The sequence below is a fragment of the Myotis daubentonii genome, chromosome 20, assembly GCF_963259705.1.
Source record: "Myotis daubentonii chromosome 20, mMyoDau2.1, whole genome shotgun sequence".
NCBI classification, from domain to species: domain Eukaryota; kingdom Metazoa; phylum Chordata; class Mammalia; order Chiroptera; family Vespertilionidae; genus Myotis; species Myotis daubentonii.
In genome coordinates, this window is record NC_081859.1 from 1,744,503 (window position 1) to 1,770,151 (window position 25,649).

At 57.0% G+C, this 25,649-nt stretch overlaps 1 protein-coding gene across 2 annotated transcripts; it reads right to left on the reverse strand.

Moving 5' to 3' along the window:
- Window positions 1-1,639: 1,639 nt before the first annotated feature.
- Window positions 1,640-19,006, reverse strand: LHX9 (LIM homeobox 9). Of its 2 annotated transcripts, none has more exons than XM_059677853.1 (5): window positions 18,356-19,006; window positions 16,392-16,594; window positions 14,704-15,059; window positions 7,786-7,988; window positions 1,640-2,618 (listed from the first exon to the last, which is right to left on the reverse strand). In XM_059677853.1, the coding sequence occupies exons 1-5, from the start codon at window positions 18,527-18,529 to the stop codon at window positions 2,562-2,564; spliced, it is 993 nt and encodes a 330-aa protein (XP_059533836.1). In that variant the 5' UTR covers window positions 18,530-19,006; the 3' UTR covers window positions 1,640-2,561. The 2 variants fall into 2 exon arrangements, with proteins under 2 accessions (XP_059533836.1, XP_059533834.1); XM_059677851.1 differs by lacking the exon at window positions 1,640-2,618 and adding an exon at window positions 5,341-5,683.
- Between the last annotated feature and the right edge of the window lie 6,643 nt (window positions 19,007-25,649).

Here is a 25,649-nt window from a genome sequence, read left to right on the forward strand (position 1 = left end):
GTGGCACCGGCCGGGCCACGGCCCCAGGAAGCCAGGCCGTCTCTCTCTATGGCTTCCAGACCCTTGGGGTCCAAAGAGAGGTCACTGTGAAAGCACGTGCAGGGGCCCCTTGGGGAGGTGTGAAATAAAGATATTTTCCAGGTGATGCTAGAAGTGTCGGCTTTGGGTGCGAGGGAGTTTGATCCCCGGGGGAGGCCCCGCAGCAGCATGGCGGGGCCACAACTCCAAAGCAGACGGGCACTCGCAGCAACGCTTTCCTGGGTTCTGTTTCGCTTTCTTTGTGCACAAGATCCATCTGCCAGACGTTAGACTAACCCAGACCTCAGGGAGGGAGAAGCTACGAAAGCTTAGAGCCCTGATTTCTACCAACACCCGCCTCCTTCGCTTCTGTGCCAGAGAGTCCGTGTGCGGGCGCCTGACAGCCCTCGACTCCGTCACCTGCTCTATTCTCTTCAAACTCACGCGGTCAGCATGCTTCTTTTTGCTTTTTTTAAAAAAATGGGCCTGTTTCGCCCGGCCGGCGTGGCTCAGGGGTTGAGCATCCACCTATGAACCAGGAGGTCACGGTTTGACTTCCGGTCAAGGGCACGTGCCCGGGTTGCGGGCTCCATCCCCAGCGTGGGGCGTGCGGGAGGCAGCCGATCCGTGATTCTCTCTCATCATCCATGATGTGTCCATCTCTCTCTCCCTCTTCAATCAACAAAAATGTACTTCAAAAGTAAAAATAATTTTAAAATGTGCTGCTTCAAATACGTATTGTTTTGTCCCCCCGATGTCCACTCTCAGTGATGCACTTGCCCTCTCCCTGCATCTCACAGGCCAGACAAGTATCTAAAGGTTTGTAGGACCAGTGAGGAGCCATAATATTTCTGACCAAGGTGACGGAGAAGATGGGCAACAGGAGGCAAGAGATTCCCACACGCTGGCTGGAAACGGATCCGAAAATCTATTTAAGTTACTAAACCAGGAGTGGGGGTTCAACGAGGCATATATATCCAGCATGCTTGGCGATCGCTCAGAATTATCTACGTGTCATGGTCTGTTGCTCTTTTTTCTTTTTTTAACCAGTGAGTTTTTCTCTCTTTACATTTTCTTTTTCTTTTTTGGGGGGGGGGGTATTCAGGAAGTGAGAGCATTTAAGAAAACATTCAAAATTCTGAGAACACATGTCAGTGAAATATTTAATGTCTGTCATTCGTAAAAGTTACATCATTTACATAGGGTTCATTTGTATATAATAAAAATTTCATCAGCATGAAAAATTTCCTGGAAAGTTATACGCTAACGTGTTTCACATCTGCTTTGGATATACAGCTAAATAGCAACCGTTAGAAAACCCTTTCTTCCAACATCCCCGTTAACAATTTTAAAACAACACAAACCTCGTTCCTACATATGTGCTCCCCTCTCCACGTGCTCCCGCTGCGTGTCGTGTCATGTAGTTTGAACTCGGCAAAGGCTGGGTCTTTGCAGAGCTCAAGGATGTATTTGGATACTGCGACCAGTCTGCCCATTGCATAGCGAACATGTAAACGTACAGAGCGTCTGTAAATGTCACCCTGACCGTCTAAAAAAGCTGCAGAGATTTGACGTGCCACTCGATTCTACGTTTATTGTGTTGCCATTCTGGGTTTCTTTGTGTGTGTGTGTTTTTTTTTCTTTTCTTTTTAAATACACGTCCATTGGTCCATGAAACGTTCAAAACCAGGTCAGCAATGGCATCCTAGACTACCAGCACGGAACCTCGACAGTCAAACCCAACTCGACCGGTCTCCTAGGTCTCACAAGTTGGAGATGCGCGGCGCCGCCTCCTGGAGACGGCGTGCAACGTTCACCTCAACCCTGTGTGTGTCTCTCACATACAGTGAACTCTGCTCGCATCGCAGGCAATGTTTATTCGTGAAAGCTACTTATCATACAGGAAACAGCAAAGAGAAGTCTTCATACAGAGGCGCACACGGGGAGTGGCAGGTGGAGAGGTACATGCAGAGATCTCTGATTCGAAAGGGATAAACAAGACTAGAATTACGGGGGGAGGGGGGTCGCGGGGAGGGGGGTGACTCCCTACTCTCTCCAGTGAGGCCTGGGGTGGCTCTGACTTTACAATTGGAAGATGCCTTCACAGGTAGGACCAGGACACGTGAGCAAGCAGGTGAGAGGAAGGTGGGGGGGCTGCACTGTGCTTGACAAGTGTGCGGGGTCTGCTTTTCCGAGAATAACTGGCTTCAGGGGTGAGGCGGGCGTACGGCTGCCGGGTGGCTCTGTTTATACACACGGTGTATCTCGTTTCGTTTTAAGCCACATCACGTGAAGCCCCCGTGTGTGTGTGTGTGTGTGTGTGTGTGTGTGTGTGTGTGTGTGTGTGTGTTCGGCATCATAAAGAACAGAATTATTTATTGTTCACCATCAGGAAATGACATTTAAGTCTCTCTCTCGCTCTTTTTTTTTTTTTTTTTTTTGGCTCAATCGGTTTTTAGAGTGTGTGATTAGCATAACCTAATATTTGTCTTTGTCTTCACTGCTGTGGATTTCCGATCAAACTTTCCCCTTCTTTTAATACTTTAGGGAATTTTCAATCGTCGGGATGTTTGGCTGTAATACCCCAAGATTTGTTCTCCCTGAAAAAAATCATAGTGACAATTTATTAACTACAGAGCAACTCGGCTTTTAGGGGTCAATTTCTAATTAGATTTACAAACATCCATTGGTGCTCAATAGACCTACTATGAAATCTTAATCATATTTAAGGTTTCTTTTTCATGCAATCACTTTATCTGTTAGTTATCTCTCTCTTTTCTTTTTTTTTTTTTAAAAAATTCCAAAACTTGGGCTGATTCAAATCTATGGGGCATTACTTGTATCCTAAGAAAATAGACTCAAAGGCCACTCCCCGTAGAATGACACTGCAATGGGGCGTACATTTCAAGCGAATTAGAAGTTTGGAGATCTTAAAAACTCTTTGTATGTTTGACTATTTTTTTTTTTTTTAAAAGCGTTTGTATTGCTCTTTTAGTAGCTTTTACATACTGTATAGTATTGGAAACACATTGGCCTGGTTAAGCTTTAAATAAAACTTGTGGGAAATAAAACTCCTTAGATTCAAAACGGTTTATTCACACAAATTTAATAGGATAAATCACAATTGTTTGGTCCAATAAATATTTAGGGGAAATAGTTTCTATACAATGCATTTATCAATAAACAAAGAAAACAGGGACAGTTCTGCTAGACCACTTAACTGTACTATAAACACGAAGCTCCATATATAAGATTATTGGATTTATCAACTATATTTGAAAGAGCGCACACCGCTTTCTATGACATGTTCGTCCCTCTAACCGGATTACACCATAAAAAGAGTTTCAGAAATAAGAGGTAAAACAGTACAAAACTAGTTGAGGCGTCATAGGGCTTCAAACAAGTTAACGAACAACACATATAATCCTGATTTTTTTTTTTCCACAAACTTACTTCTAAGTGAGATCCTTAAGGCACATAGGAGAACTGAGTTATAAATCCGTCCACTTCATAAAGTAGACCTAGAGTACCATAGATTGTTCCATCCAAGAACAACATGTGTAAGTATCGCTAGTTTACCTGTAAAAGTGTATGAAGAACATCTCAGCCTTATCAAGGTTGTTTGGTCTGGTTAGTGGTAAATGCCCCAAAATCGAATAGAACTGGGGAAAGTCGAGATTTCCGCCCCGTCGAAGATGACACCGCGCAATGGCGATCACGCCTTCCTTTCTGTTACAGTGTTAACTTATCTCCCATCATCTTTATTTTTATTTTTCTTAAAAAATAAGCTACTTTCTGTGCTAATTTTCTAAAGACCCTGAGCAAGAGTTACGATAATGCACTTTAATGTGGGCAGTGAACTGTCAATAGGTAACCACACGTCTATACAACAGCCAGGACACCTTGGGGGGAAAAAAAAAATCTATGAAATTGCCACTTCGACCACCAGAGGAGATTTGAGGGGGTCCAAGAAGTGGGGAACATGTGCAAAGTTATTCTTAACAATCCACTAAAGCAAGACATATATCTTGACTCCTTTTTTTATTTTATTTTATTTTATTTTTTTTAGGAAATCCACATTCTAATTGGTATTTAACTACAACGGAAACCTACACATGGACATTCACCACTGCCCAGACCATTACGATTTTAGCTTAAATTAAAAGGAGAACAAAAAAAATGCTACTGTAAACTAGGAAATAGATTCAGATCAGCATCCACAAGGCCTCTGGGTTTATCTACGTTAATGACTTTGAATCTCCAATGTCAGAAAAGTTTGCTTCTGACAAATATGTCGAGCTGTGCCAGAGTAAAATAAAACAGAACATCAAAGAATGCTCATTGTTGGTATTCGTCTATTAAGTTGGTTGGTTGTTTTTTTTTTAAAACATTATTCACGGAGAATGCCAGACACAATATCATGGCACAGCTCAAGCCAATTCATAAAGCTATTAATTACGTTTATGCTGATTTTTTTTCGACTCCTTAAAAAATTGTATTTTGCTTATTTTCACGCTCCCTGGAAGGGGTGGGGGGGATTAACTTGGACAGAATGGTTTTACAACTACCATTTGCAGCTTTGGAAGGTTAAAAAATGTAGGGTTTCAAGTCCTATTTGGAGTTTTGTGGGTACGTAGGGAGTTTAAGTATTGTCCAAATGTTGAAAAGCAAGGAGCTAGTGGGCGTTTTGTGAAGCTGTGCAACCCTGAGAGTCCCATTTCCGAGGAGTTGTTCAGCCTCATAAATCTAACGAATCTCTCCTATTTGAGCTGCTACAGTTAGTGCTTTTGTGTAATCATATTCCTCATTCGTAAGAAAAAGGAGTGACCGAAACATTTTTCTTTTTTCAGTTTAAAAATTTTTTTTAAATGGGACGTTTTCAAAATTCCCTAAGCACACATACAATTGCAAGATTTCCTAAAGCATTTTTAATGACTGATACTTTATTAACCCAATCAGTTAAGCGGGAATATGAATATTGGCCCATCAAAAGACCACTCTCTCTTTTTTGTTCCCCTCCGAGATTTCTGGAAATAAGTAACATACAATTTTAAGAGGCACTTGGAGGATTCAAAAACTCCCCTTGCCGACTGAATGATCTGATTAATTTAAAAAAAAAAACACCAAAAAAAAACCAAACAAAACAAACCCACCAAAAATCCAACTACACTTTGTGGACAAAAAAATAATAATAATAATAAAAAATACACTTTGTCAAGGAGACGGGGCTGTAAACTCATTCGTCACGTGGCTGCCGATGCTACACACCAAGCTGTTTTAATTTCCCAAACACCTTGCGGGTTAGGAGGCGGGGAAGGGAGGTCTTGTAAATAATAAAATAATAATAATTAGGATCAGAATCGAAAGAAGAGGGAGCGTTTAAAAAAGAAAAAAAAAAAAAAGGAAACCACTGTTAGAAAAGGCTCGTTAAGGTGGTCTGGGAGGGGCTGGAGGGCTCTCGGCTGTCCATGCTCGAGGGCACGGCTGTCACTACAGTGAGGGGGGCGTCGGCCAGGTCTGGGAGGGCGGCCGGGCCTGGCGGGGTGAGCGGGCCGCTGTCGGGGGGCGGCGCTGGGAGCGGCGGGCCCTCGGCTTTATCCACACCCCCGTTCTCCTGCCGCAAGAGGTTCCTTCGGAATTTGGCTCGTGCGTTTTGGAACCAAACCTGCAAACCAATCCCAAGGGATGTCTTTACCGCGGTTTAATTTTAGACTCTTTTTTTTCCCCTGTCTCTTTCTCTTTCCTTTTCCCCCCCTTTTCTTCCTTCCTTCCTTCCTTCCATTCACCTTTCATTCATTCTTTTTTTTTTATCCTTACAATTCTGTTAAGTAAATGGTGTTGTCCCTTTTTAAACATTTTTTATTTTAATGTATTTTTATTGATTTCAGGGAGGAAGGGAGAGGGAGAGGGAGAGGGAGAGAGAGAAACATCAATGATGAGAGAGAATCGTAGATCGGCTGCCTCCTGCATGCCCCCCACTGGGGATGGAGCCCAAAACCTAGTCATGTGCCCTGACCGGGAATCAAACCTGTGACCTCTTGGTTCACAGGTCGATGTTCTACCACTGAGCCACACCAGCTGGGCTCCTTTTTAATATATATATATATATATATATATATATATTTCTCTTTTTAAAAATAATTGTTTCTGCCCTAGCCGGTCTTTCTCAGTGGGTAGAGTGTCAGCCTGCAGACTGAAGGGGTCCCAGGTTCGATTCTGGTCAAGGGCATGTACCCCAGTTGCAGGCTCAATCGCCCAGTAGGGGCCGAGCAGGAGGCAGCCAATTGATGATATTTCTCTCTCATCAATGTTTCTATCTCTCTATCCTTCTCCCGTTCTCTCTCTCTAATAAATAAATAAAAACATATTTTAGCCGGCTCAGTGGTTGAGTGTCGACTCATGAACCAGGAGGTCACAGTTCGATTCCCGCTCAGGGCACAGGCCCGGGTTGTGGGCTCGATCCCCAGTGTGGGACGTGCAGGGGGCAGCTGACTAATGATTCTCTCTCATCATGGATGTTTCTCTCTCTGTCTCTTCCTCCCCCTTCCTCTCTCTGAAATCAATAAAAATATTTTTTAACAAACATATTTTTTTAAATATAAAAAATAAAATAATGGTTTCTTTTTCTGGGGAGAGGTGGTCCTTTTTATTTGCTTTTAAAAAAAAATTTGGCGCTTTTTTAAAAACAATAGATTCCTTCCATCAGTACTATAGATATTCTATCAACTGCCTGTATCCCCGCCCCCAGCCTTAACAAGGGCCACCGGGGACCTCTGAGCTTAAGGGGAGACACCCTGGAAACCGGAGAGAAAGGGCGGAAAGTGCACCAGCCCCCTCAGCCGTTGTCTTTTGAGCAGGGGGAGAGGCGGCCATTGCCAGAGTCTGACTCACTCCTAGGAAGCGAGCATCATTCCCCCAGAGCTCGGCTGCTCTTGAGACGGACGCACGGGAGGTATTCTCAGCACAGGAAGGAAACCCACGGGCCACCAGGCCCCAAACAGCCCCAAACGGGTGGGGGTGGGGGGGATTTTAAATGCCTGCCCTTTACCCCTGAGACATGGAAGGGGGGGGCCAGGGAGCCATCTCAACCCCCTGCCATTTCTTTCATCAGGCGGAGAGCCTGACCCAGCTGAGGTCAGGATCCAAACCCCAATACTTGGTTTTCTAGCAACGTGGTTCCTTCCCAGGAGAAAACACCCGCTCCAATGGGCTGCTGAGACTTGTGCGCCCTATGGTGGCTTTGGGGGAGTTGAAAAAAAAGGGGGGGGGTGGACCTGAACTTGGAAGGTGGTAACACAACAGGTGAGCTGGCTGCCAAGAGTTTGCTGAGAAGCCAGCCAGGCAGGGTCCCCCACAAGTCTGTGAGGGAGCCCAGCGTGAAAGCCCCCCTGGACAGCCACAGCTTAGATAAAAATAAAATAACAAAAATAGCAAGTAAAGCCACGGCTTGTGCAAGTAATATCCCTGAGGCCTGCAGACCAGGGAGGCAGCTGTGCTGGCTTGGAGGACCCCACTCTCCATCTCTGGGGGCGCGGGGGGACCTGCATTCTTAAAGATGCTGCTCTCTCTTGGGGCACCTTCGGGGGAGCCCCCCGAGAAAGCTCAGCACCCCCTCTAGGAGCATCACTAAGGTCAGCTCAGGAGACGCGGTGGAGGCAATCCCTGCACCAGCCAGCAGGGGGCAGACCTGGCGCCCTGGCCGGGGGACAGGGGGTGGGATTTGGGGGTGGGGGGGTGCACGGCGGAGGAGGGCGCCTTCTTTCTTACCTGCAGCACTCGCTTGGTGAGGCCCGTCTTCTGGGCGAGCTGTTTGAGGTCCTTGGCGTCCGGGTTGTGGTTGATGGCGAAGTAGGACTTCATGGTCCGCAGCTGGTGGTGCTTGAAGGAGGTGCGCATGCGCTTGGTCTTCTGCGAGGGCGGGTAGGGCTGCTGGTCGCGGTCCAGGGGGTCGGCCTCATTCTCGTTGCAACCTGTTGGGGGCACAGGGAACCCACCAGCTCTCAGTGGACGGCCCTCGCGTGGGGAGGAGGTGGAGGGGGCTGGGCTCGGCCACGGGGGCGGTGGATGCGCCACAGGCGGGGCGCAGGGGCTGAGCTCGGAATCTATGCAACAGGAGGTCACGGGTTCGATTCCCCCCTCCCCTTCCATCAGGGCACATGCCCAGGTTTTGGGGCTCAGGCCCCACTAGGTAGGGGGCGGGGGGTGCAGGAGGCAACCCATCCATGGTTCTCTCTCATCATGGGTGTTTCTATCCCTCTCTCTTCTCTGAAATCAATAAAAAAACATATTTTAAAAATAAAATGAGCCCTGACCGATTTGGCTCAGCGGATAGAGTGTCAGCCTGCGGACTGAAGGGTCCCAGGTTCGATTCCGGTCAAGGGCACGTACCTTGGCTGCGGGCACATCCCCAGTGGGGGGGGGGGGGGGTTGCAGGAGGCAGCTGATCGATGTTTCTCTCTCATCGATGTTTCTGACTCTCTATCCCTCTCCCTTCCTCTCTGTGAAAAATCAATAAAATATATTTTTAAAAAATAAAAATAGAATAAAATGAAAAAATAAACAGCCGCGGAAAAGGCGGTCTGTCCCATCAGGAGGGTCTCCAGGCAACCAGAGCAGGTCAGTTGCCAAAGTCAGCCCAACGGGCCTGGGGAGGTAGCCAGGACCACAGCTTATGTCATAGAAAAACAGTCGGTGCGCTCCTCTGTGCTTCACGGTTGCCAGGACAACGTAAGAGGAAGAGCTGCAAGCGTGGAAGTGAGAGAAGTCTCCAAAAGGGAGAGAAAAGAAAACCACCCCGTCCTAACGTATGTCCGTCCCTCCGCACCCAGTCTATAGAGACCCCGCGTCTCCACTCCCCGAATCCGGAGCCTTTGTCATGAGGTCCATGCCGGCCGCTCATTTCAACGCTCTCGAATCTGAGGGTTTCGGGAGCCACCAGCTAAGTCAGTTCCAATGTCCAGCCTTTTCTCTTTCTTTCTTTTTTTAAATCCTCCCCCGAGGATATTTTTTCCATTGATTTTTAGAGAGAGGGAGAGACAGCGATGCGAGAGAAACACATCGATGGGTTGCCTCCTGCACGCGCCCTGACCAGGGCCTGCAGTGGAGGTACGTGTCCTTGACCAGGATCAAACCCGGAACCCTTCGGTCCACAGGCCGATGCTCTAACCACTGAACTAAACCGGCCGGGGCCCAGTGTTTAGCCTTTTCTGAGCTTCCTACAACCTGGTCCATCAGGAAGAAGCAAGTGCCCCGAGAAGGGGGAAAGTTACACAATAGAAATGCGTAGATGGCTTATGCGATCGCAGGAATATGGCTTTTGAGGGCTTTTTGGCTGTAGCTGGTGAACGTGGAGGCTGTGCCTGAATTGCTTTAATGCATATTCCCAGAGGCATGAGCCCAGGCTTGTCTGCACTGGGCACAGGCCTGAGCTCAGCTCACAGCTCACAGCTCACAGCTCACAGCTCACAGCACAGAGAGTCCTCATTTCCAGACCCAGTTCTCGCCCGTGGCTCTGGCGGGTGTGAGAGGGCGTGAGCTGTGCCCTGGCAGGCCTGGCACAGAGCGGGCGGCCTCTCCTCGCTGCTCGAAAAGCCCTCCTGAGGGCAAACCAGCCCAGCCTGCAGGTCACTGTCCCCGGGGTAGAAAGCTGTGCATTGGAAAGGTCATTTCCAAGCACCCACCGGCTCTACACGGCAAACATGATCACAAAACGAAAACATCTTGCTAAATATTCACGGATTCGGCCAACTTCCCAGCTTATAGGGCCGTGGCAATTTTTCCCCCCCTGTAAAGCTTATTTCAGATACTTATCCGATGAATATTCCCATCTGATCAGCCTGAATTTTACTGCATTATAACAGAATACCTGAAAACAATAAAATGACAAGCAATACCACTGAATCTAAAAAAATCAAAATAAACAAGAAATCGAATGAACAGAATAAGCTGGTGAATAAAATGGAGTCAGAGGCAGGGAAGAATGGAACAGAGCGAGGAATCTCAGAGGAAAGTCGGGGAGGGAGGGCAGAGATGAACCAAAGATCTTGCCTATGGACACAGAGAGCAGGGGGGTGAAGGCCTGGGGCAGGTTGGGAACCCAGTGGAGGGGGGCCATGGAGTGAAAAGGGGGGGGGAACATCTGTAAGATTCTCCACAATAAGGATTTTAAAAATCATCATAATAAATTTTTAAAAAATGAAATCAACCTGATCATGTCGCTGTGGGCAGGGGGGAGTGGAGAAACTTGAATGTTGAAGCAAGCGAGGCATCTCTTAATATTAGCGCTTCCATTCTGCTTGGTGACATATTACCTGCCTGCGATGCTCTGGTTAGAATTACTTCCTAAAAGATATTTTCAATAAATCCTCTTCTGTACAGAAACACAGTAGATAAGCAGTGTCCCATCAAGAGATGAGCCACATCACGAAACGCATTTAAACAAGAAATTCTCCCTCGTGTCACGGGAACCAGGCATGAACTCACGTCTCCTTTGTTTGTATTTCCATCAGATACAGAAGGCGGAGGGCGCCCAGCCCAGGTGTAGCAGGGCAGGTGAGTTCATCGAAGCTGGAAAGACCAGCTCACCTCTGCGGCTCCTACGTCAAGCTCACGGCCGGCAGGGAGCTCAATAGCGTGCAATGCAGACTTTGCACCTTGGCCATCAACACCACTGTCTGGGACGATTCATGCAAAATCAAGTCAACTGGAGATGGAATCTAACTTAGACACACACACCCCCATGCTGAGCGTGGACTTTTTGAGCTCCGCGAGCAAGGGTAGCATATGCCGGGAGATACGACAACAGAGAAGATACTAGGAATTGTGTCCGATGTCAGCCCAGTGGGGCGATGTCACGTTCAAATGCCCGACAGCAGAATGGCACTTTTATAGCCTCAAACGGGTGAAACAGCACCTTATGGCCCGCCATAAAACTGTACTTATCTCCAGTTCACTGGGCTGTATTTCACCCCCGGATTACAAAGTACCCACGACCGAAAGGTCAGAGGGGCCCGCCTTAGCCACCCCGGCTTCTGCCAACGAGACTGCGTTCCTGTCACACGTAACACGTCACTTCTCCTGAACAACACGTCGAACGGAGTATTACACATGGGGTGGGAGACTTCACTGGTGTTTAACGCGGCCCTTCGCTCTCTCCCCCTCCCCCCAAATCCTATTTCTTAGAAATGAGTTCGGTTCCTAACCTATCTCCATGCTCATTAGCCTTTCAAAGGAAGCGTGTGAACAAAAATGACGGGGAGGTTTGATAAAATCGCTTCCACTTCCCTGACTGATGAGGTTTTAATCGGCGGAAAATTTCAGGGCGTCGGACGCCAGGATGGCCCTTGTTTTCACCGAGCCCAGTTCCGGGTGCAAGGAGACGGTTAGCACTTCACTGCATGGATGTGGCGACGGCGTTATCACTTGCGTATTTCAGCTTAATAGAGCGATCGAGTTCGCCCGCAGAGTGGCTCGGTGCCTCCTCCCGCATCACCTGCCGGTAACTGCAAACGCGTTCTGTAAACTCGCCCACGATGGCGTGTGTGTCCCTGGGGTCCCCTTCGAAAGCCGTGGGGTTTCCCTCCCCGCCCCCTGATTTATGAGATGAAATGATCTCTCTTTTAAAACTGTCTTAAACACACACACACACACCTCTGGGCGCACATCTGGCGCCTCGTTAATGAGAAGATCTGACTATTTCGCTGTGCAGCCGCTTAGAGAACGGACACCCCCGCGCTCTCCTGTTCTGAAGGAACCTTCTCGCCGCAACCGATCCCTGGGAGACCACTAGGGGTCAGTGCCAAGCTGACGGAGCAGCTACCAGGAGCTTCTGAACTTGGGAAGGGAGATTTTGAGGAGCCGCGAATGCTCCTTCTTTCAATGAATGCTCAAATATCCAAATAAGAGTGGCCTGTCCTAGACTACTTCTTTCCACCCTGGCGGGGGGTGGAGTGGGGGGGGGAGTTCATTTCAACCCAGCATTCCAGATACATTTCCCATGTCGCTTCCTAAAATAGCTGCCTCTTTGCACACGGAGAACCCCAACAGGAATATTCTCAGCGCCAGGCATTTGCACGAACCTGATCCCTGCCAAGTCTCGCATCTTCGCTGGGAGCCTTCGCCTCATTAGCAGATTTCAACTCCGCCTCTCGGCCTCTCGGAAAGGATGCCAACGTCCACAGGCTATTTGTTTGGTATCAGTGTGACGCTCCCCGAGACGCGCTAGCCACACGGAAGCGGAGATGGCACCACCGGCCCAGGGAGGCCAAGGCCAAGGAGAGTGAGTGCCAGCGGCGGCTCCATCTGACTTTCTGCCTCGGAACACTTTGGATTCGCCCAAGCCTCTCTTTCGCTAGCTAGTTTTGTGACAAACTGGCCTTAAACTCACAGGCATTTTTGTAACGAACGGGGGGGGGGGGGGGGGGGGGGGGGAGGCGGTGATTTTCAGACAGGCATGTTGGACCCCGTTTCTCCAGATTCTTTCCAGCTGATGTGAGGGCTACCTGTTCGCTCCTCTCTGGGGGGAGGAGGGGGGAGTCCGGGAGGGATGGGGCGGGTGAATGAAGAGGCATCTGGTCCAGTTATGGGCAAACTCCTGGGGGTGAGAGAGGCCACAGCACCTCCTTCCTCCCCCTCTTCCTCCTCCTCCTCCTCCAGCGAGGACGCATCACCCTCCTCCACAGCCTGGTGGAGGCACCAGTTTGCAAACGGAGGACCCCAATGGAAGGAATCTAACATTCTTTTTAAAGGAGTAGGTTTGTCTTCGCTGGGTCTCCTCAGCGCAGTAGGAGAAGCAACGTCCTACCGCTCTTAGAGCTCCTCACGTCTTCCTGACATGAAGGAAGATGCAAAGCAAGACCACAGTCAGCCAATTCGGCTCAATAAACAAGCGAAATTCACCCTATAGGGATTCCCTCTGATCTATCTCTCTCTCTCTCTCTCTCTCTCTCTCTCTCTCTCTCTCTCTCTCTCTCATTAGAGCCTTGCTGAGTGGCCCCGGATTCCGACATCACTATCTATTAATAAAGAACAATTCCTGCCCAGCTGTCTTCCCCGGGAGCCACGCACCCAATGACACCAAGTCATTTGCTGGGCCAAGTGGTCGGGAACCAGAGCCCTCGCCGGAGTGCAGCGGGAAGAGCAGGAAGCTGAGACCCTCTACCTACCGGGTTTGGCAAAACCAGGTCACCCGCCACCGGACACTAACCTGCCTGGTGGGCGCCTTGTGGAGTCGGTGGCCCTCCTTCCTTCGCCCAGTGACCCTGGCATGAAACCATGGGGACAGCTGCAGCCGCGCTGGGTCCCCATCCCCTCTCCTGGGGACGAGCACGCTGGGGAGCCCGTGCACCCACCTGGTCCAACCCTGGAGACTCTGGGCTCCTCGGAGCAGGACTCGGGGTTCCCACCCGCTCCCTCCTGCTGCCTGACCTTGACAAACCACTTCCCTGGTGGGTGGGACACTGTGGAGCCAGAAGAAAGACCAGGTGCCCTCCCAGTCGCTGGGGGAAGAGAAAACTAGACATCTATGTGCGCTCTGGGGTACCCGAGCCCCGACTGATATTCCTGCTCATGGCAACAGAGTGGGGTTGCCACAACATGGTCCCCAAGGTCCCTTCCAACAGAGCAACTCTCCTAGGCCGAGTCCCCCTCCCCCCATGAGGTTCCCAGCCTGAGCTGGACCAGGGCCTGGGAAGTCACATCAACAGGGAGGGTCCTTAGACTCCCCAAAGTTGGCCCAGGGCCACTGGAACCCCTTTTCCCAGTGGCTGGGGCCTCTATCCTATGCAGAGTGAGACTGGGGTCCCCAGGCCTGTCCCCATCCTCACCAGGGGGTGGCAGGGGGTACAGGCTACTAACAATAGGAAATGGGCAAGTGAGAGAGATGGAGACTGATCAGAGTGTCCCCAATAGCAAGGAAGAGAGGCGCACGGTGGCCTGGCCTGCCTTTTGTTTTCAATTAAAAGAGGAGGTGGGTGGAGGGCCAAGAGCAGCAGGGACATGGAGGCACCCCCCCACACACACACCAATGGGCCTCACCTGCAGGCTCTCTCCACCTTCCCGACCTGCTCCTCTGGCTGGCTTATCGAAAGGCAAACAGCTGGCCGGCCTGGAGCCTGACCTACCTACGGAGGGAGCCGCCAGCTCACCCTCCACCGGCACTTCTCACCAACCTCAGGGATGGCTTTTTCCACACTCTTGCCAACCGCTTTCCTAACCAACTCAGGCTGGCGACCGCAGCCTCTGCCCCCACCCCACCCCCCAGGGCCGACGGGGGTTGGGCTCTGAAGGTTTTTTCTTCTTCTGTATTCAGGGAAACCTTCCCCAGGATCTATAAAGTGGCTTCCACCCAGGAATAGCCCAGGGGCTGTTTGGCTGGGAGTGGGAGCCAGACGCTAATGGGCTCGTTAACTAATGGGCAACCAGAACCTGACTTCGCCTGTTGGGGGAAGCCATTGGAACCCGTGGCGACGAGTGTGTTTTTCTGGCCACAACTTAAATAAAGGGCCCCCTCTCTCTCTCCCTCCCTGTCGCTCTCCCCCTCCTCCCTCTCCTTCTCCATCCCCGTCACCCCTCTCCCTCTTCCTCCTTCCATCCCAGGGACAAGGATGAGCAGGGAGCAGGGCTTCTGGGAACCACATCCAGGACAGGCAGGAGGTCTAGGGATGGAGGGCGGCGGCGGGGACCCACCTGAGCTGTAATTGACGATGTCCACGCCCAAGGCCGGGCTCTTCCGCTTGCGGGGCCGCCCCTTCTGCACGGTGCCCGTGCCGTTGAAGTAAGGCAGCGCCAGGCCGCCGCCCTTGGCCGCCAGCTCCGTGTAGCTCAGCGGCGCCGGGAACTCCCCGTGCAGGAGGCTCTCGAAGTGCGCGCGGCAGTAGACCAGGCCGTCCTTCATGCCGAAGTGGTCGCCCGTGGCCAGCGTCTTGCTGCAGGTGGAGCAGGTGAAACAGCTCAGGTGGTAGACGGCGTCGCGCGCGCGCATGACCATCTCGGAGGCGGAGATGCCCAGGTGGCAGCGGGCACATCGCTGCACGGAGAACCTCCTGGAAGGAGAGCAGTGACACGGGCGTCAGGGCGCGGGTGGAGGCCGAGGCAGGGCCGGCTCCCACGCGGGGACCCCCGGGGACTGGGTCAGCGGGGGCCCAGGCCTGAGAAGGGAGCGCTCCATTCCGGGTGGAGAGGACGGGACGCCGCCAAGCCAATCATTCCATCTGCTCATTGTCCTGATGTGATAAACGGGACAAAGACCCCTTCCGTTCACATCAGCTTTTTTCTCTGTAACATGGAGATTTTTAAAATATATTTTTATTGATTTCAGACAGGAAGGTAGAGGGGAGAGAGAGAGAGAGAGAGAGAGAGAGAGAGAGAGAGAGAGAGAGAGAGAGAGATTGAGAGAGAGAGAGAGAGAGAGAGAGAGAGAGAGAACCATCCATGATGGGAGAGAGCAACTGGCCCTCAGCTTCCCTCTCTAACATGGAGATTTTTAAAAATATTTTTATTCATTTCAGAGGGGAAAGGGAGAGGGAGAAAGAGATAGAAACATCCATGAGGAGAGAGAAACACGGACCGGCTACCTCCTGTGCGCCCTGCACTGGGGATGGAGCCTGCAACCCGGGCCTGTGCCCTGACCTGGGGATTAACCGTGACCAGTTGGGCCAAGATTTTGTGTGTTTTTTTAAAAGAAAATAAAACAGCAGGCTCTGCACTCGCTGACTCGCCAGGAACAGGAAGGCTATGCAATCGCAACGCAAGTGAAAAGGTTCGCGGGCTCCACAGCGGATTCTGTTCTAACCGCCTCTCTCCCGGGGCTGCGCGCGGAGCGGGATCCCTGCGCGCACACACCCTCCCCTTCCGCGTCCTGGCGCGTCGGCGGGAGGAATAACTGCAAGCGCCCCGGGAAGCCTGGAGTCCCCCCCGCCAGGGGGGCGCAACTGGGAACCGGGTCCCCGTTCTTTCGGGCTGGGAAGTCCTGCCTTCCCAGGTCGTTCACACGGTCCCTGCCGCCCTCGCCCAAGCGCAGCGCTCGGGACTAAAGCGCGCGGACCTTGCCCGGTTCGTAGTAAACGGAAAAAACCCGCTTTCATCTGGGAGGACAGTGACGCGTTCATTTACTCCACCCGGACTTCCCGGCGGGGTTCCCTCCACGCGCTGCGAGGGGCCGGGGCGCGCGGGGGTCACCCGGGACGCTGCACATCCCAGGTGGGTACCCCCCCACCCCCCACCCATCCTCACGGTCCGTCTTGGGGCTGCGGATTGAAGGTGTCAGCAGTGGACTTCCCTGATCCCCGGTCCCCTAACCATTCCCCGGCGGGGCGAAAGGTGGGGGGAGCCGAGGGAACGGGGGACTCCGGGCCGGGGCGCAGGGGGGCGCGCACCGGTAGTAGTCCTCCTTGCAGTAAATGCTGCCGTCCTTGGCGAAGCAGGTGAGCTCGGACTCCAGGGCAAGCTTGCACTCGCAGCACTTGAGGCAGCGCAGGTGCCACTGCTTGTCAACCGCCAGCAGGTAGTACCTGTCGGCGATCTTGCCCCCGCAACCGGCACACAGCGCGGGCTTCTCGGGGCTCAGCGGGGGCAGGCCCTGCAAGGCGAACACAGCGCGGGTGAGGGGGGCGCGGGCCTCGGGACCCAGGGCGCGCGCGGGGGCCACAGCCCACAGCGGGGACACCTTCCCTCGCGCCCCTGTGCACCTCACTCCCTTTCCGCCTGTCCCCGGGGCCCGCTGGTCACCTGAGGACGCGCCGGCCACCCCGAGCCTCTTTGAAAAAGGCCTGGGCGCGCAAGGATGCTAGTTTGGTGCCTGTTTCCAAACCCGAACAAAATGATAAAAAGATGGAAAGGGTGGTTTTCGACGCACGCGGAGTGAAATCCGCGGGCATTCTGGTTGGGGGGCGGGAAGGGGATTGACTGTAAAAGAACGAGATCACAATTGCGTCCCCGAGAATCCCGGGAGCAGGGAGAGGGGGCAGGTTTTTGTGCCTGAGCTGGCGGTTTGGTCACAGAGTTCTGAGGGGCATGAACTGGGCAGAAGTCGTTCTCCCCATTCTCCAGGGACCTGGTCCTCTTTCAGGTCTTGGTGGGGAGTGCCAGTTCCCAGGGGGGTCCCCCGGGCCGGTCCCCTCTGCCCAGCCCCAGGGCGCACACAGACCTTCGTCCTGGACGTCGGTTTGGTGCTCAAATTCAATCCCCGCCTGCGTCCCCGCTGAAAATGGGGAGCCCGCGCCGGGATGAGCCCCCCGCTTGGGAAATGTGGGGTGCTGGCTGTTTGTTTTGAAACAGGGTGACCCCTAAAAGGGGGTTGGAAAAGCTAAGCTCTGGCCATTTCCTTCAAGGCCTGCGGAAACGGGTCGGACTTTCCGGGACACTTGGGCGGGCCTAGAAAGTCAGGTTTTGCCCTTGACTCGGACCCAGGCCCCCCCCCCCCGCGGAATTGGGGTTTTAAATGCGGAAACATCCACCCGCTGGGTTCATGGCGGAGCGGGGGAAAGGGGACCCCAAACGCGGCTGAGCGGCCCCAGGCTGCGCGCCCGCTGTGTCCATGGTTCCCCGCGCGGCGCCAATGGACCCCACAACTTGGGGCCCGCACGTCCGCAGTTTCCCCTCCAGTTCGGGGTGCGGTTCAAGGCGGGAAGCGGTGGCTCAGAGATTATTAAAGGGTTTCCTTTACGGGGCGGACGGGCCTGGGAGTATCATGAACAGGAGCCAGGGATCACGTCGCTTTTCGGCTCCTTCTCGCCCCCGGGCTGCGCGCCCCGCTCTGCTGGCTCCTTTACCCGGTTTCCCGGCACAGCCGACGCGGCCGGCCCGGGGCGCAGCGCGGCGCCGTCCTGACTCGCTAGCGAGGCCGAGCTGACAGGGGCCCCGAAAATCGCTGCGTTTGGGGGTACCCAGGTCCGGAGAAGTAGAGGTGGCCCATTCCTTCCTTCCTAGTCCCCCCAAAGGCTCCGTCGTCAGACCCGAGACCAGGGCTCCCCGGCTCCCGCGTGGCCCGGACGCCGTCAGCCCACAGCCCGCGCCCGGCTCTCGCTCCCTCTCTGTCCCTCTCGCTCCCCCTCGCTCCGAGGAGACCCCGGGCCGCCAAGGGGCTCTGGGACCCTAGCCTCCGGTCCCCATCCGCTCGCTCCCGGATCCCCTGCGCTTCTGGGCACAGCGGCGGCCGCCGGTGGCGGGAGCGGGGTCTCCGCGGTGGAGACGTTTCACGGCAGCGAGAGGCAGGCGCTGAAGCCGAGAAAACCCACCCGCCAGCCCCGCGCGGTTCCCTCACGACCCACCCTCCTCCCGGGGCCGCCGGGACCGGGACTCCGGGGCACGCAGGGCGCGGTGCCGGGGCCCCTCTCCTTACCGCGTCGCGGCCGTTGAGCTGCGCGCCCTTGGCCAGGCGGGCCTCGCCCTTGGATCTGCGCTCCATCTCCTCCATGATGCCCTGGATGTGGCCTCCGGAGATGCCGTGGAAGAGCATGGCTGGGGGGCGGAAGGGACACGTGTCGTCTCCGGCTCGGCACCCCACTATTTCCATAAACTCGCGCCGGGGGCTCTCAGCGCATCCGAGGGCGGGCGCGGGCGGCGGGGACCGCGGAGGAGGCGGCGGCGGCGCAGGGAGCGCAGAGCCGTCCGGGGAGGGACCCAGGGCGGGAGGGAGAGAGCGCGGAGGGAAGAGGCAGGAAGAGGGGAAAGCGATCTGCTTGGGGAGAAAAAGCAATGAGAGGGAAAGAAACAGAGGGAAGAAGAAAAAAACCAAAAAGAGCCCAAACCCGTCGGCTCCCGCTGCTGCGCGCAAAACAAACCAACTCGGGCGCCAGGGGCGGGCGGGCCGGAGGGAAGCTCGCGGCTCCGGGAGACGGAGTTACTGCCGAGCAGCGCCCGCCGTGCGGGAGGAGCCCGAGTTCTGGTGCCGCCAGAAAACGGTTCTGAACACCAAGGGGGAGGCGGGGGCGCGGGTTCGGTTCGGCGGGTCCCCGGCCGGGCGCGCGCGGTCCCCGTGCCTGCGGGTCGGGCTGGGACTGCTCCTGCCCGCGCCGCGGCCAATGTGCGCAGCGCCGAGCGCCAGCCCATGGCTGATCATTCAGGAGGAGGAGTTCCCTCTCCCGAGCCGCCACCGGCTTTTTTTTTTTTTTTTTTATTCAGACAACAAAGACCTGTCATACTCCTCTCAACCCCCGGTGATGGGCGAGCGGGGACAAACAGGACCGAGGGGGGTCGGGGAAAGCCGAGGGAGGGGGCCCTCCGTGCCATCCCCGCTCCCCCAGCGCGGGGGCGCGCGCGCGCGCGCACACACACCACACATCACACACACACACATCACACACACACACACACCCTAGACTTCCCGGCAACCACGTTTTAAAAGGAGCCCTTATGGTCCCCGCCCGGGCTCAGGAGCCAGAGAGCCGGCCTGTTGGCTCCAAGTTGGCACCAGACCTGGGCTCTTCAAGGCCAACCGGAGGCCGGCTCCCTCCAAACTTTGAATTTCCTCCCGGGGACCTGCTGGTCCTCTGCTCATTCACCGCTTCCAGCCCCCAAAGAAGTCAAGGCTCAGAGCTATGCCTGGCCTGCCCACCCCCTGGCCCTTTGCTCCCGGGTTCTAAGCAGGTCACCCCCTCCCTCCCTCCCCGCGGGGATTCCCCAGTTACCTCGGCTCCGGCCGCCCCCCCTACACCCAGGAGAGATTGGGGCCAGGAGAGGCTGTGTTGGTAGAGTTTACTTTTGGGGAAAGGGGTTTCTTGGAGACATCAGTGTGTGTGGGGGGGGGGGGGCGGGCCTGTGGGCGTCATGATGCCACTGGCCCGTCCATGGAGGGATGGGTGGATTCCTCTCTTAGCCGGTCGGGGTCTGAGGGACCATGGCGGGCGAGGCTGGCGTCCCCTTGGACACTTGTCAGTGTGGGCAGCACTGGGGATCCCGTGAGCTGGGCGCGGGCCTGCTGCTTTGGGTCCCCACTGCCCTGGACCGACAGGGGCCCAGAGACGTGGCACCAGGCACTTTAAGGGGGGGCTCCTCGCTGGGGAGGGGGGAAGGTGAGTGCTGGCCAGCATCTCACCAGCGGCCACACTGTTCTGTCTCCCTCTGTCCCAGGCAGCCCCTCCTGGGCCCTATTAGAAAGTGCCCACAGTCCCAGGAGATGGTCAATTCGTTCAAACCTCCAGACGCCCCCGAGCCGCTGGAAACTGGGGCGCCTGCGGGAACCGGCCTGGCTTGAAAGGGAGAGGAGGAGGCAGGCTGCTGGGTGCCTTCCTCCCTGTGGCCCGCCTGGGTCCCACCCTCCCCACAGCCATCCCAGGAGCAGAGGGCTGTGTCCTGACACATCCCGGGCACCTCGGGGAGTCCCCTGGCGGCCCACCCCCTTCCCAATGCAGGAAGGACAAGGAACTGTGCCAAACCTGGAAAGATGGAGAGGGACAGGAGGGAGGAGAGGAAGAAGAAAGGAGGGAGGGAGGGAAGGAGGGAGGGAGGGGAGAAGAAGGGAAGGAAGAAGGGAGGGAGGGAGGGAGGGAGGAGGGGGAGAATGGAAGGAGGGAACTCCGGGTGCAGAGCCTGACTCCCTTTTTAAAACGCCATTTTCTGAAGCTGCCATAGTCACCCCTTCCATGACCCCCAAGACTCCCCCCCGCCATTCTTTTCTAGGGATCAGAACTAATGTCATTTGCAGACTGGACGCCGCCGTGAGGTCCTGGGGCGTCAGAATGTGGCTCAAAAAAACACAATTTCACACAAAAATGAAGCCAATCAAGTGGACTAAGCCGGAGGCCCCCCCTCCCCGCCGCCCAGCTTGGCAGCCCTGGCCGACAGCAGGGTGGCTGTTTACTGTAAGTAACGTAATTAGGCCCTTTGGACGGAAATCAATGAGCTTTGCAAACCTGCGTGCCTGCTGGGAGCTCAGCAAAGGGCCCCAAGGAGGGGCTGGGCACCCCCTCTCTCCCAGACATCAGGTCCCCTCACAAAGAGGTGATGGTCCCCCACAAGTCAGCAGGCAAAAGGACTCCGGCCGGAGGAGGAGGGGAAGGCACCGGGTCTGGGAGAGGAATATCTGTCCATTCGCGGAAGGAGGCTCCAAGCTCCTAGGAGATGGGAAATATGGGACCGCAATCCAGGGACCTGCTCTCTCTGGTTTCTGAGCTGAACTCTCCCCCCGCCCCCCCCATACACACACCTCCTGCCCAAATGGGGGTTCGGGACTCGGTCTGGCTGTTCTTGGATTTTGGGTTCTAGAAGCTCAGCAAAAACAACAAAGACCCTCCCTCCCCCAAGAACACCACTCTCTCCTCACGAGATGAAAGTTCGGAGACTCTGGGAAGCTAAAGTTTAACCAGCAACGCCAGGAAACTAAGCCAGATCGTTGTGGAAAGCGTCCAGGGCAGCTGGACCAGCGTGGCCCAGTGGTTGAGCTTGACCTATGAACCCAGAGATCAGGGTTCGATTCCCAGTCAGGGTTCTGGGCTGGATCCCCAGTGTGGGGAGTGCAGAAGGCGGGCGATCCATGATACTCTCTCATCATGGATGTTTTTCTCTCCCTCCCCTTTCCTCTCTGAAATCAATAAAAGAATATATTTTTTTAATGTCCAGGGCAGGCAAAGACAAGGATCCACTCACTCATTCACTCACACATTCATGCATTCACTCATTCATTCATTCACGCATTCACTCATTCGTTCACTCACTCATTCATTCATCTCTCCGCCCCACCCCTATTTGTTGTTCCTCTCTCAGCTCCTGAGAAAGGCAGGGCGCCTTCTGGAAGCAGTTTCCGGCTGGGCTCCCAGCTACGCCTGCTCCTTCTTATAAAAGTCGGGTAATGAGTTCCTGCGCCTCGCGGGATTTGCTGCTTCCCAGGATGAAGCAGACGGGCCGGCCCGTACCCCTCCAGCTCAGCCAACGCAGGAAGTTAGCGGGGAGCCCGGGGAGGGGCAGGGGGCTGGCGGGTTGGGGAGGTCCTCTCAGCTCCACGGAAATGGCAGCCCGGCCTCCTGCTCCGGTTCCTTCAAGAGCGAGGTGGAGAGGACGCCTAACGAATCTGGGTGTGTGGCCCGGGGGGTGTCCTACCCTTTTGGTCGGGGAGCCCCGGTAAATTACCCGAGGGGGGCCCTCTTCGCCACCCCTCTCTCTCAAAGGACTAGACGGAGGCCTTCTGGGCGGCGCTGCCTTCTTCCACCCCTCGCGTGCCCTGAGAGTAGCCCGCCTCGACCGTGGCCCAGAAGCCAGACCCGGTCTCCAGTCGGAACCCAAACGCCATTCGGAGCCCTGGGGCCGAACTCTGGCCGCTGGGCCCGGCGCGGCGCTGGGCGCACGCAACCCGCTCTTCCTGCGCCTCCCCGGGCGCGCGGCTGGATAGACTCCGGGGGCGCAGGCGCTGGACCGAGGGGTCAGGGTCCGGGATTCCCACCAGGACGACGGCAGAGACCCTGTGTCGGGCTCGGACCCAGACTCCCCAGAGGGGAAGGAGGAAGCCTGGCTTTCCCAGGGGCCCCGGACCTGCATCTCCAACACCAGCGGCTCTGGGTCTCTTCAGACCTGCGTGTCGGAAGCCAAGACCCGCGCCCGCGGGTTGGCCCGGTCCTCCCGGCCCCTCGAGCTGGTGGAGAGGCGCCCTGGGTCTGAAAGGCGTGGTGTCGGCTCTGGGCACCCAGGACCCACGGAATCAGCGTCGTCCCGGCGCGAGTACCGCGCACGGAGCGCTGACCACCCAGCGCTGGGCGCCCCGCGGCGTTGGGCGGGCGGAGGGCGGGGAGCCGCCGGGCCGCTTCCAGTCCGTGGGCCGGCGGACCCCTCGGTGCCAACCTTCCTTCCCCACCAGCGAGGGTGCCGGTCCCGGCTGGGCTGCGGCCGGCGCGCCTCGAACTCTCCCGCGAGGAGGGAACCCGAGGGAACCCCCAGGACCTGCGGGGCGTGTGCCCGGGGCGCCGCCGCCCGGGGGGAGCCTGAGCCACCAACTCCGCGCGCTCCGGTCCGCGCCCTGGCTCCGCGCCCGCCGGCCACCTGCTCCCTCCGGGTCCCCGGGTTCCTCTGCGCGGCCGCGGCCTCCGAGTCGGGGACCAGGCGCTCTGATACCTGCAGCCCCTTCCCCCGACTTCCCGCGCCGCCCGGGGAATCACGGGGCGCGTCCCGCACCGCGTCCGCCGCACCGGCCCCGGGGTTTGCAGCGAACAAAAGCGAGGCAGGAGCCGCTCGCTCCCAGCGAGGGGGGTGAGGGGAGCTGTCTTCCCGGCCCCCACACCCTTGCCCGGAGGACTCGAGCGCAGCCCCCGCGCATGAACCCCGCTGGGCTCCGGGCACCGCGGCCTCCGCCCCCCGAGGGGTAGACTTTCCGGAGACAGGCCGGCGTCGGCCGGGTGTTTGCGCCTCCCCAGCGCGGGTCACTTCTAAGACACACACCCCCTCTCCGTTCCACCCAGAGAAGCGCGCACACGCGTGTGCACATGTTCTCTCTCACACACACGCACACAAACACACACGCCGTGCGCGCCGGCCCAAGAGAAGGACCCGAGAAGGCGAGCGCCCGGCCCGTCCTCACCTGCCTCCAGCGTCGTGCCGGTCAGCATCCTCGGCGCCGCTCAGCCGGCGGAGGCTGCCCGCCCTGCGAGGAAGAGAGAGCCGCCGTCAGCCGCGCCGGCAGGTTGCGGGGAGAGACCTCCTCCTCCCTCCTCCTCCCCCGCCCTCTCCCCCACCGCGCGGGTCCTTGGAACCCGGCGCCGGCGGTGCGCGTAGGGCGTCCAGCCTTCCTTCCGCGCGCGCCCGGGGCAGAAAGCTGCTGGCGCCAGGCCGCCCCCGCCCCCGCCCCCCGCCCCCGCCCCCCGGGTCTTACCTTGAGGTCTAGGTGCTCCCGCAAAAGCCCGTCCTGGGGGAGGGCGGGCGGGAGGCGGCGGCCGGCCCCCAGGTCTCGCCGAGGTTCCCTCTGTTGATCCAAATAAATAAACTGCGGGATGGGAAAACCTCTCCCCCCGCCCTTCTCTCTCTCATCCCTCACCTCTGGCCCGCAGCGCCCTCCACCTGTCTTTTATTTTCTGTTTATGCTTCCGGCTCGGGAGGAGGAGGAGGAGGGGGAGGTGGGAGGGTGGGCAGAGGGTCCCCGGGGCCGGTGCCGGGAGGCGCGCTCCGAGGCTGCGTCCCGCCCTCCCAGCCCCGCCGCCATCCGGGGAGGTGTTAATGGAGGCCTCGCCGCTCCCGAACCTCGTAAAGCCGCGGCCTCTCGGGGCGGGGGCGCCGCGGGGGGCGGGAGTCGGCGGCGCGCCCCGGGCCCGGTCCCCAGCCGGCGCGGCGGCCCCGGGGCGCCCTCCTGGCCCAGGCAGCCGGCGGCCTAGACGCGAGGGGCCGTGGCGGGGAGCCGGGCCGGGCCAGTGACTGCTCGCCGCAACCCCTCCCCTCCCCTCGGGTCCCGGCTCGTTCTCTGCGCTCCGGGCGGGGCGCGGGGACCCAGCACTTTGGGGTGCGCTCTGCGCGCCAGGGGGCCGTGGTCGGCGGGTTCCGAGGTTCCTCTCCAGCCCCAAGGGGAAGGAGGTGGGGAAGGGGAAAGGGGGGACGGCTCACACCCGGAGAGGAGCCGGGGCGGGGGGCGCAGACAGACTACACACCCCGGGTGGGTGGGGTCTGGTTACCTGAGCTCAGGTCCCCGAGGGGCGGTGGCCCTCGGCAGCCCCGGGCGCCGTCCGGAGTCGGGAAGCGGTCGAGAACCGGGAAGCCGGGCCTCTGGCCACTGATTCCCTCACTCCCCAACCCAGCGCGCCCCTCGCCGCGGGAGACGGGGGGCGAGGGGTCCTGGGCGCTGGGGCAGCGGGTGTGAGCAGCCAGACTGTGAGGGTCCCTCCCTGCCCTCCCCCCACCCAGGGTGTCCCCACAGCCCGTCTCCGCGGTGCGCGCCTCCAGGAAGCGGAGGACTGGGGGCGGGGGGGGGGGGGGGAGACGCGTGCCTGGGGCCCGGCCGCCAACAGCGTGGGATGCAGGGCGCGTGGGTCCGGGCAGCGCCGCGCACAGGCTGGGAGAGGCCAGGGACCCGCAGGAGCCTGGAAGCCAAGCCCGATGGCGTCCTCTTCCCGCCCCCAATCCGCAATGTCGCTCAGGGGCACCCCGGCCGCAGTGCCCCTCCCTTCCACCCGCACTCTCAGCTCCACCAGCCAGGCCCACCTTCGCGTCGCCCGGGAAGGTCCCTCACCCGGGGCTCCCTCCCCACCCCGGCCCTAGAGAAGCCGCGGATCTGGGTCTGTTCTCGGAGCCAGGGATGGAGCAGCCGCCCACGTTTAGTTTCTACTCTCGCCAGCCAGGCCACCGCATGGATGGATGGACGGACTGATGGACGGATGGACGGAGGGACGGCGACACCCACCCCAAAACGCTTAGGTGCTTTCACTGATCCCTGCCCAAAGCAGCGCGTTTGACCGTTGTGGTGAGGAACCGGTTAGGTGTTTGGTAAATGCGTGCCTCCCACACGCGCACAGGCGCCCGGAGCCGCGCCCGCCCGGGGAGAACACCGATGCGGGTGGACAGAGGAGGTCGTGGGGAAGCTCCCGACCCCCCAGAGCCAGGTTCCGGTTCGCACGCGTTGACACCCGGAGTCTCCGGAAGGGCGCCCCCCCGGATCTGGCGGTTTAGGGGTCCCCAGCCCAACGTGAAGCCCTGCGTGGGGACCAGGGTGTAGGTGGCGCGGGCGG

Excerpts from the sequence above, each read along its gene's own strand:
- LHX9 (XM_059677851.1), bottom strand. The coding sequence starts at position 18,529 with ATGGAAATAGTGGGGTGCCGAGCCGGAGACGACACGTGTCCCTTCCGC. Across the intron at positions 15,060-16,391 it reads TGCAAGGAGGACTACTACCG|GAGGTTCTCCGTGCAGCGAT; the intron begins GTGCGCGCCCCC and ends CTCTCCTTCCAG. Across the intron at positions 5,684-7,785 it reads TCACCAAGCGAGTGCTGCAG|GTTTGGTTCCAAAACGCACG; the intron begins GTAAGAAAGAAG and ends ATTGGTTTGCAG.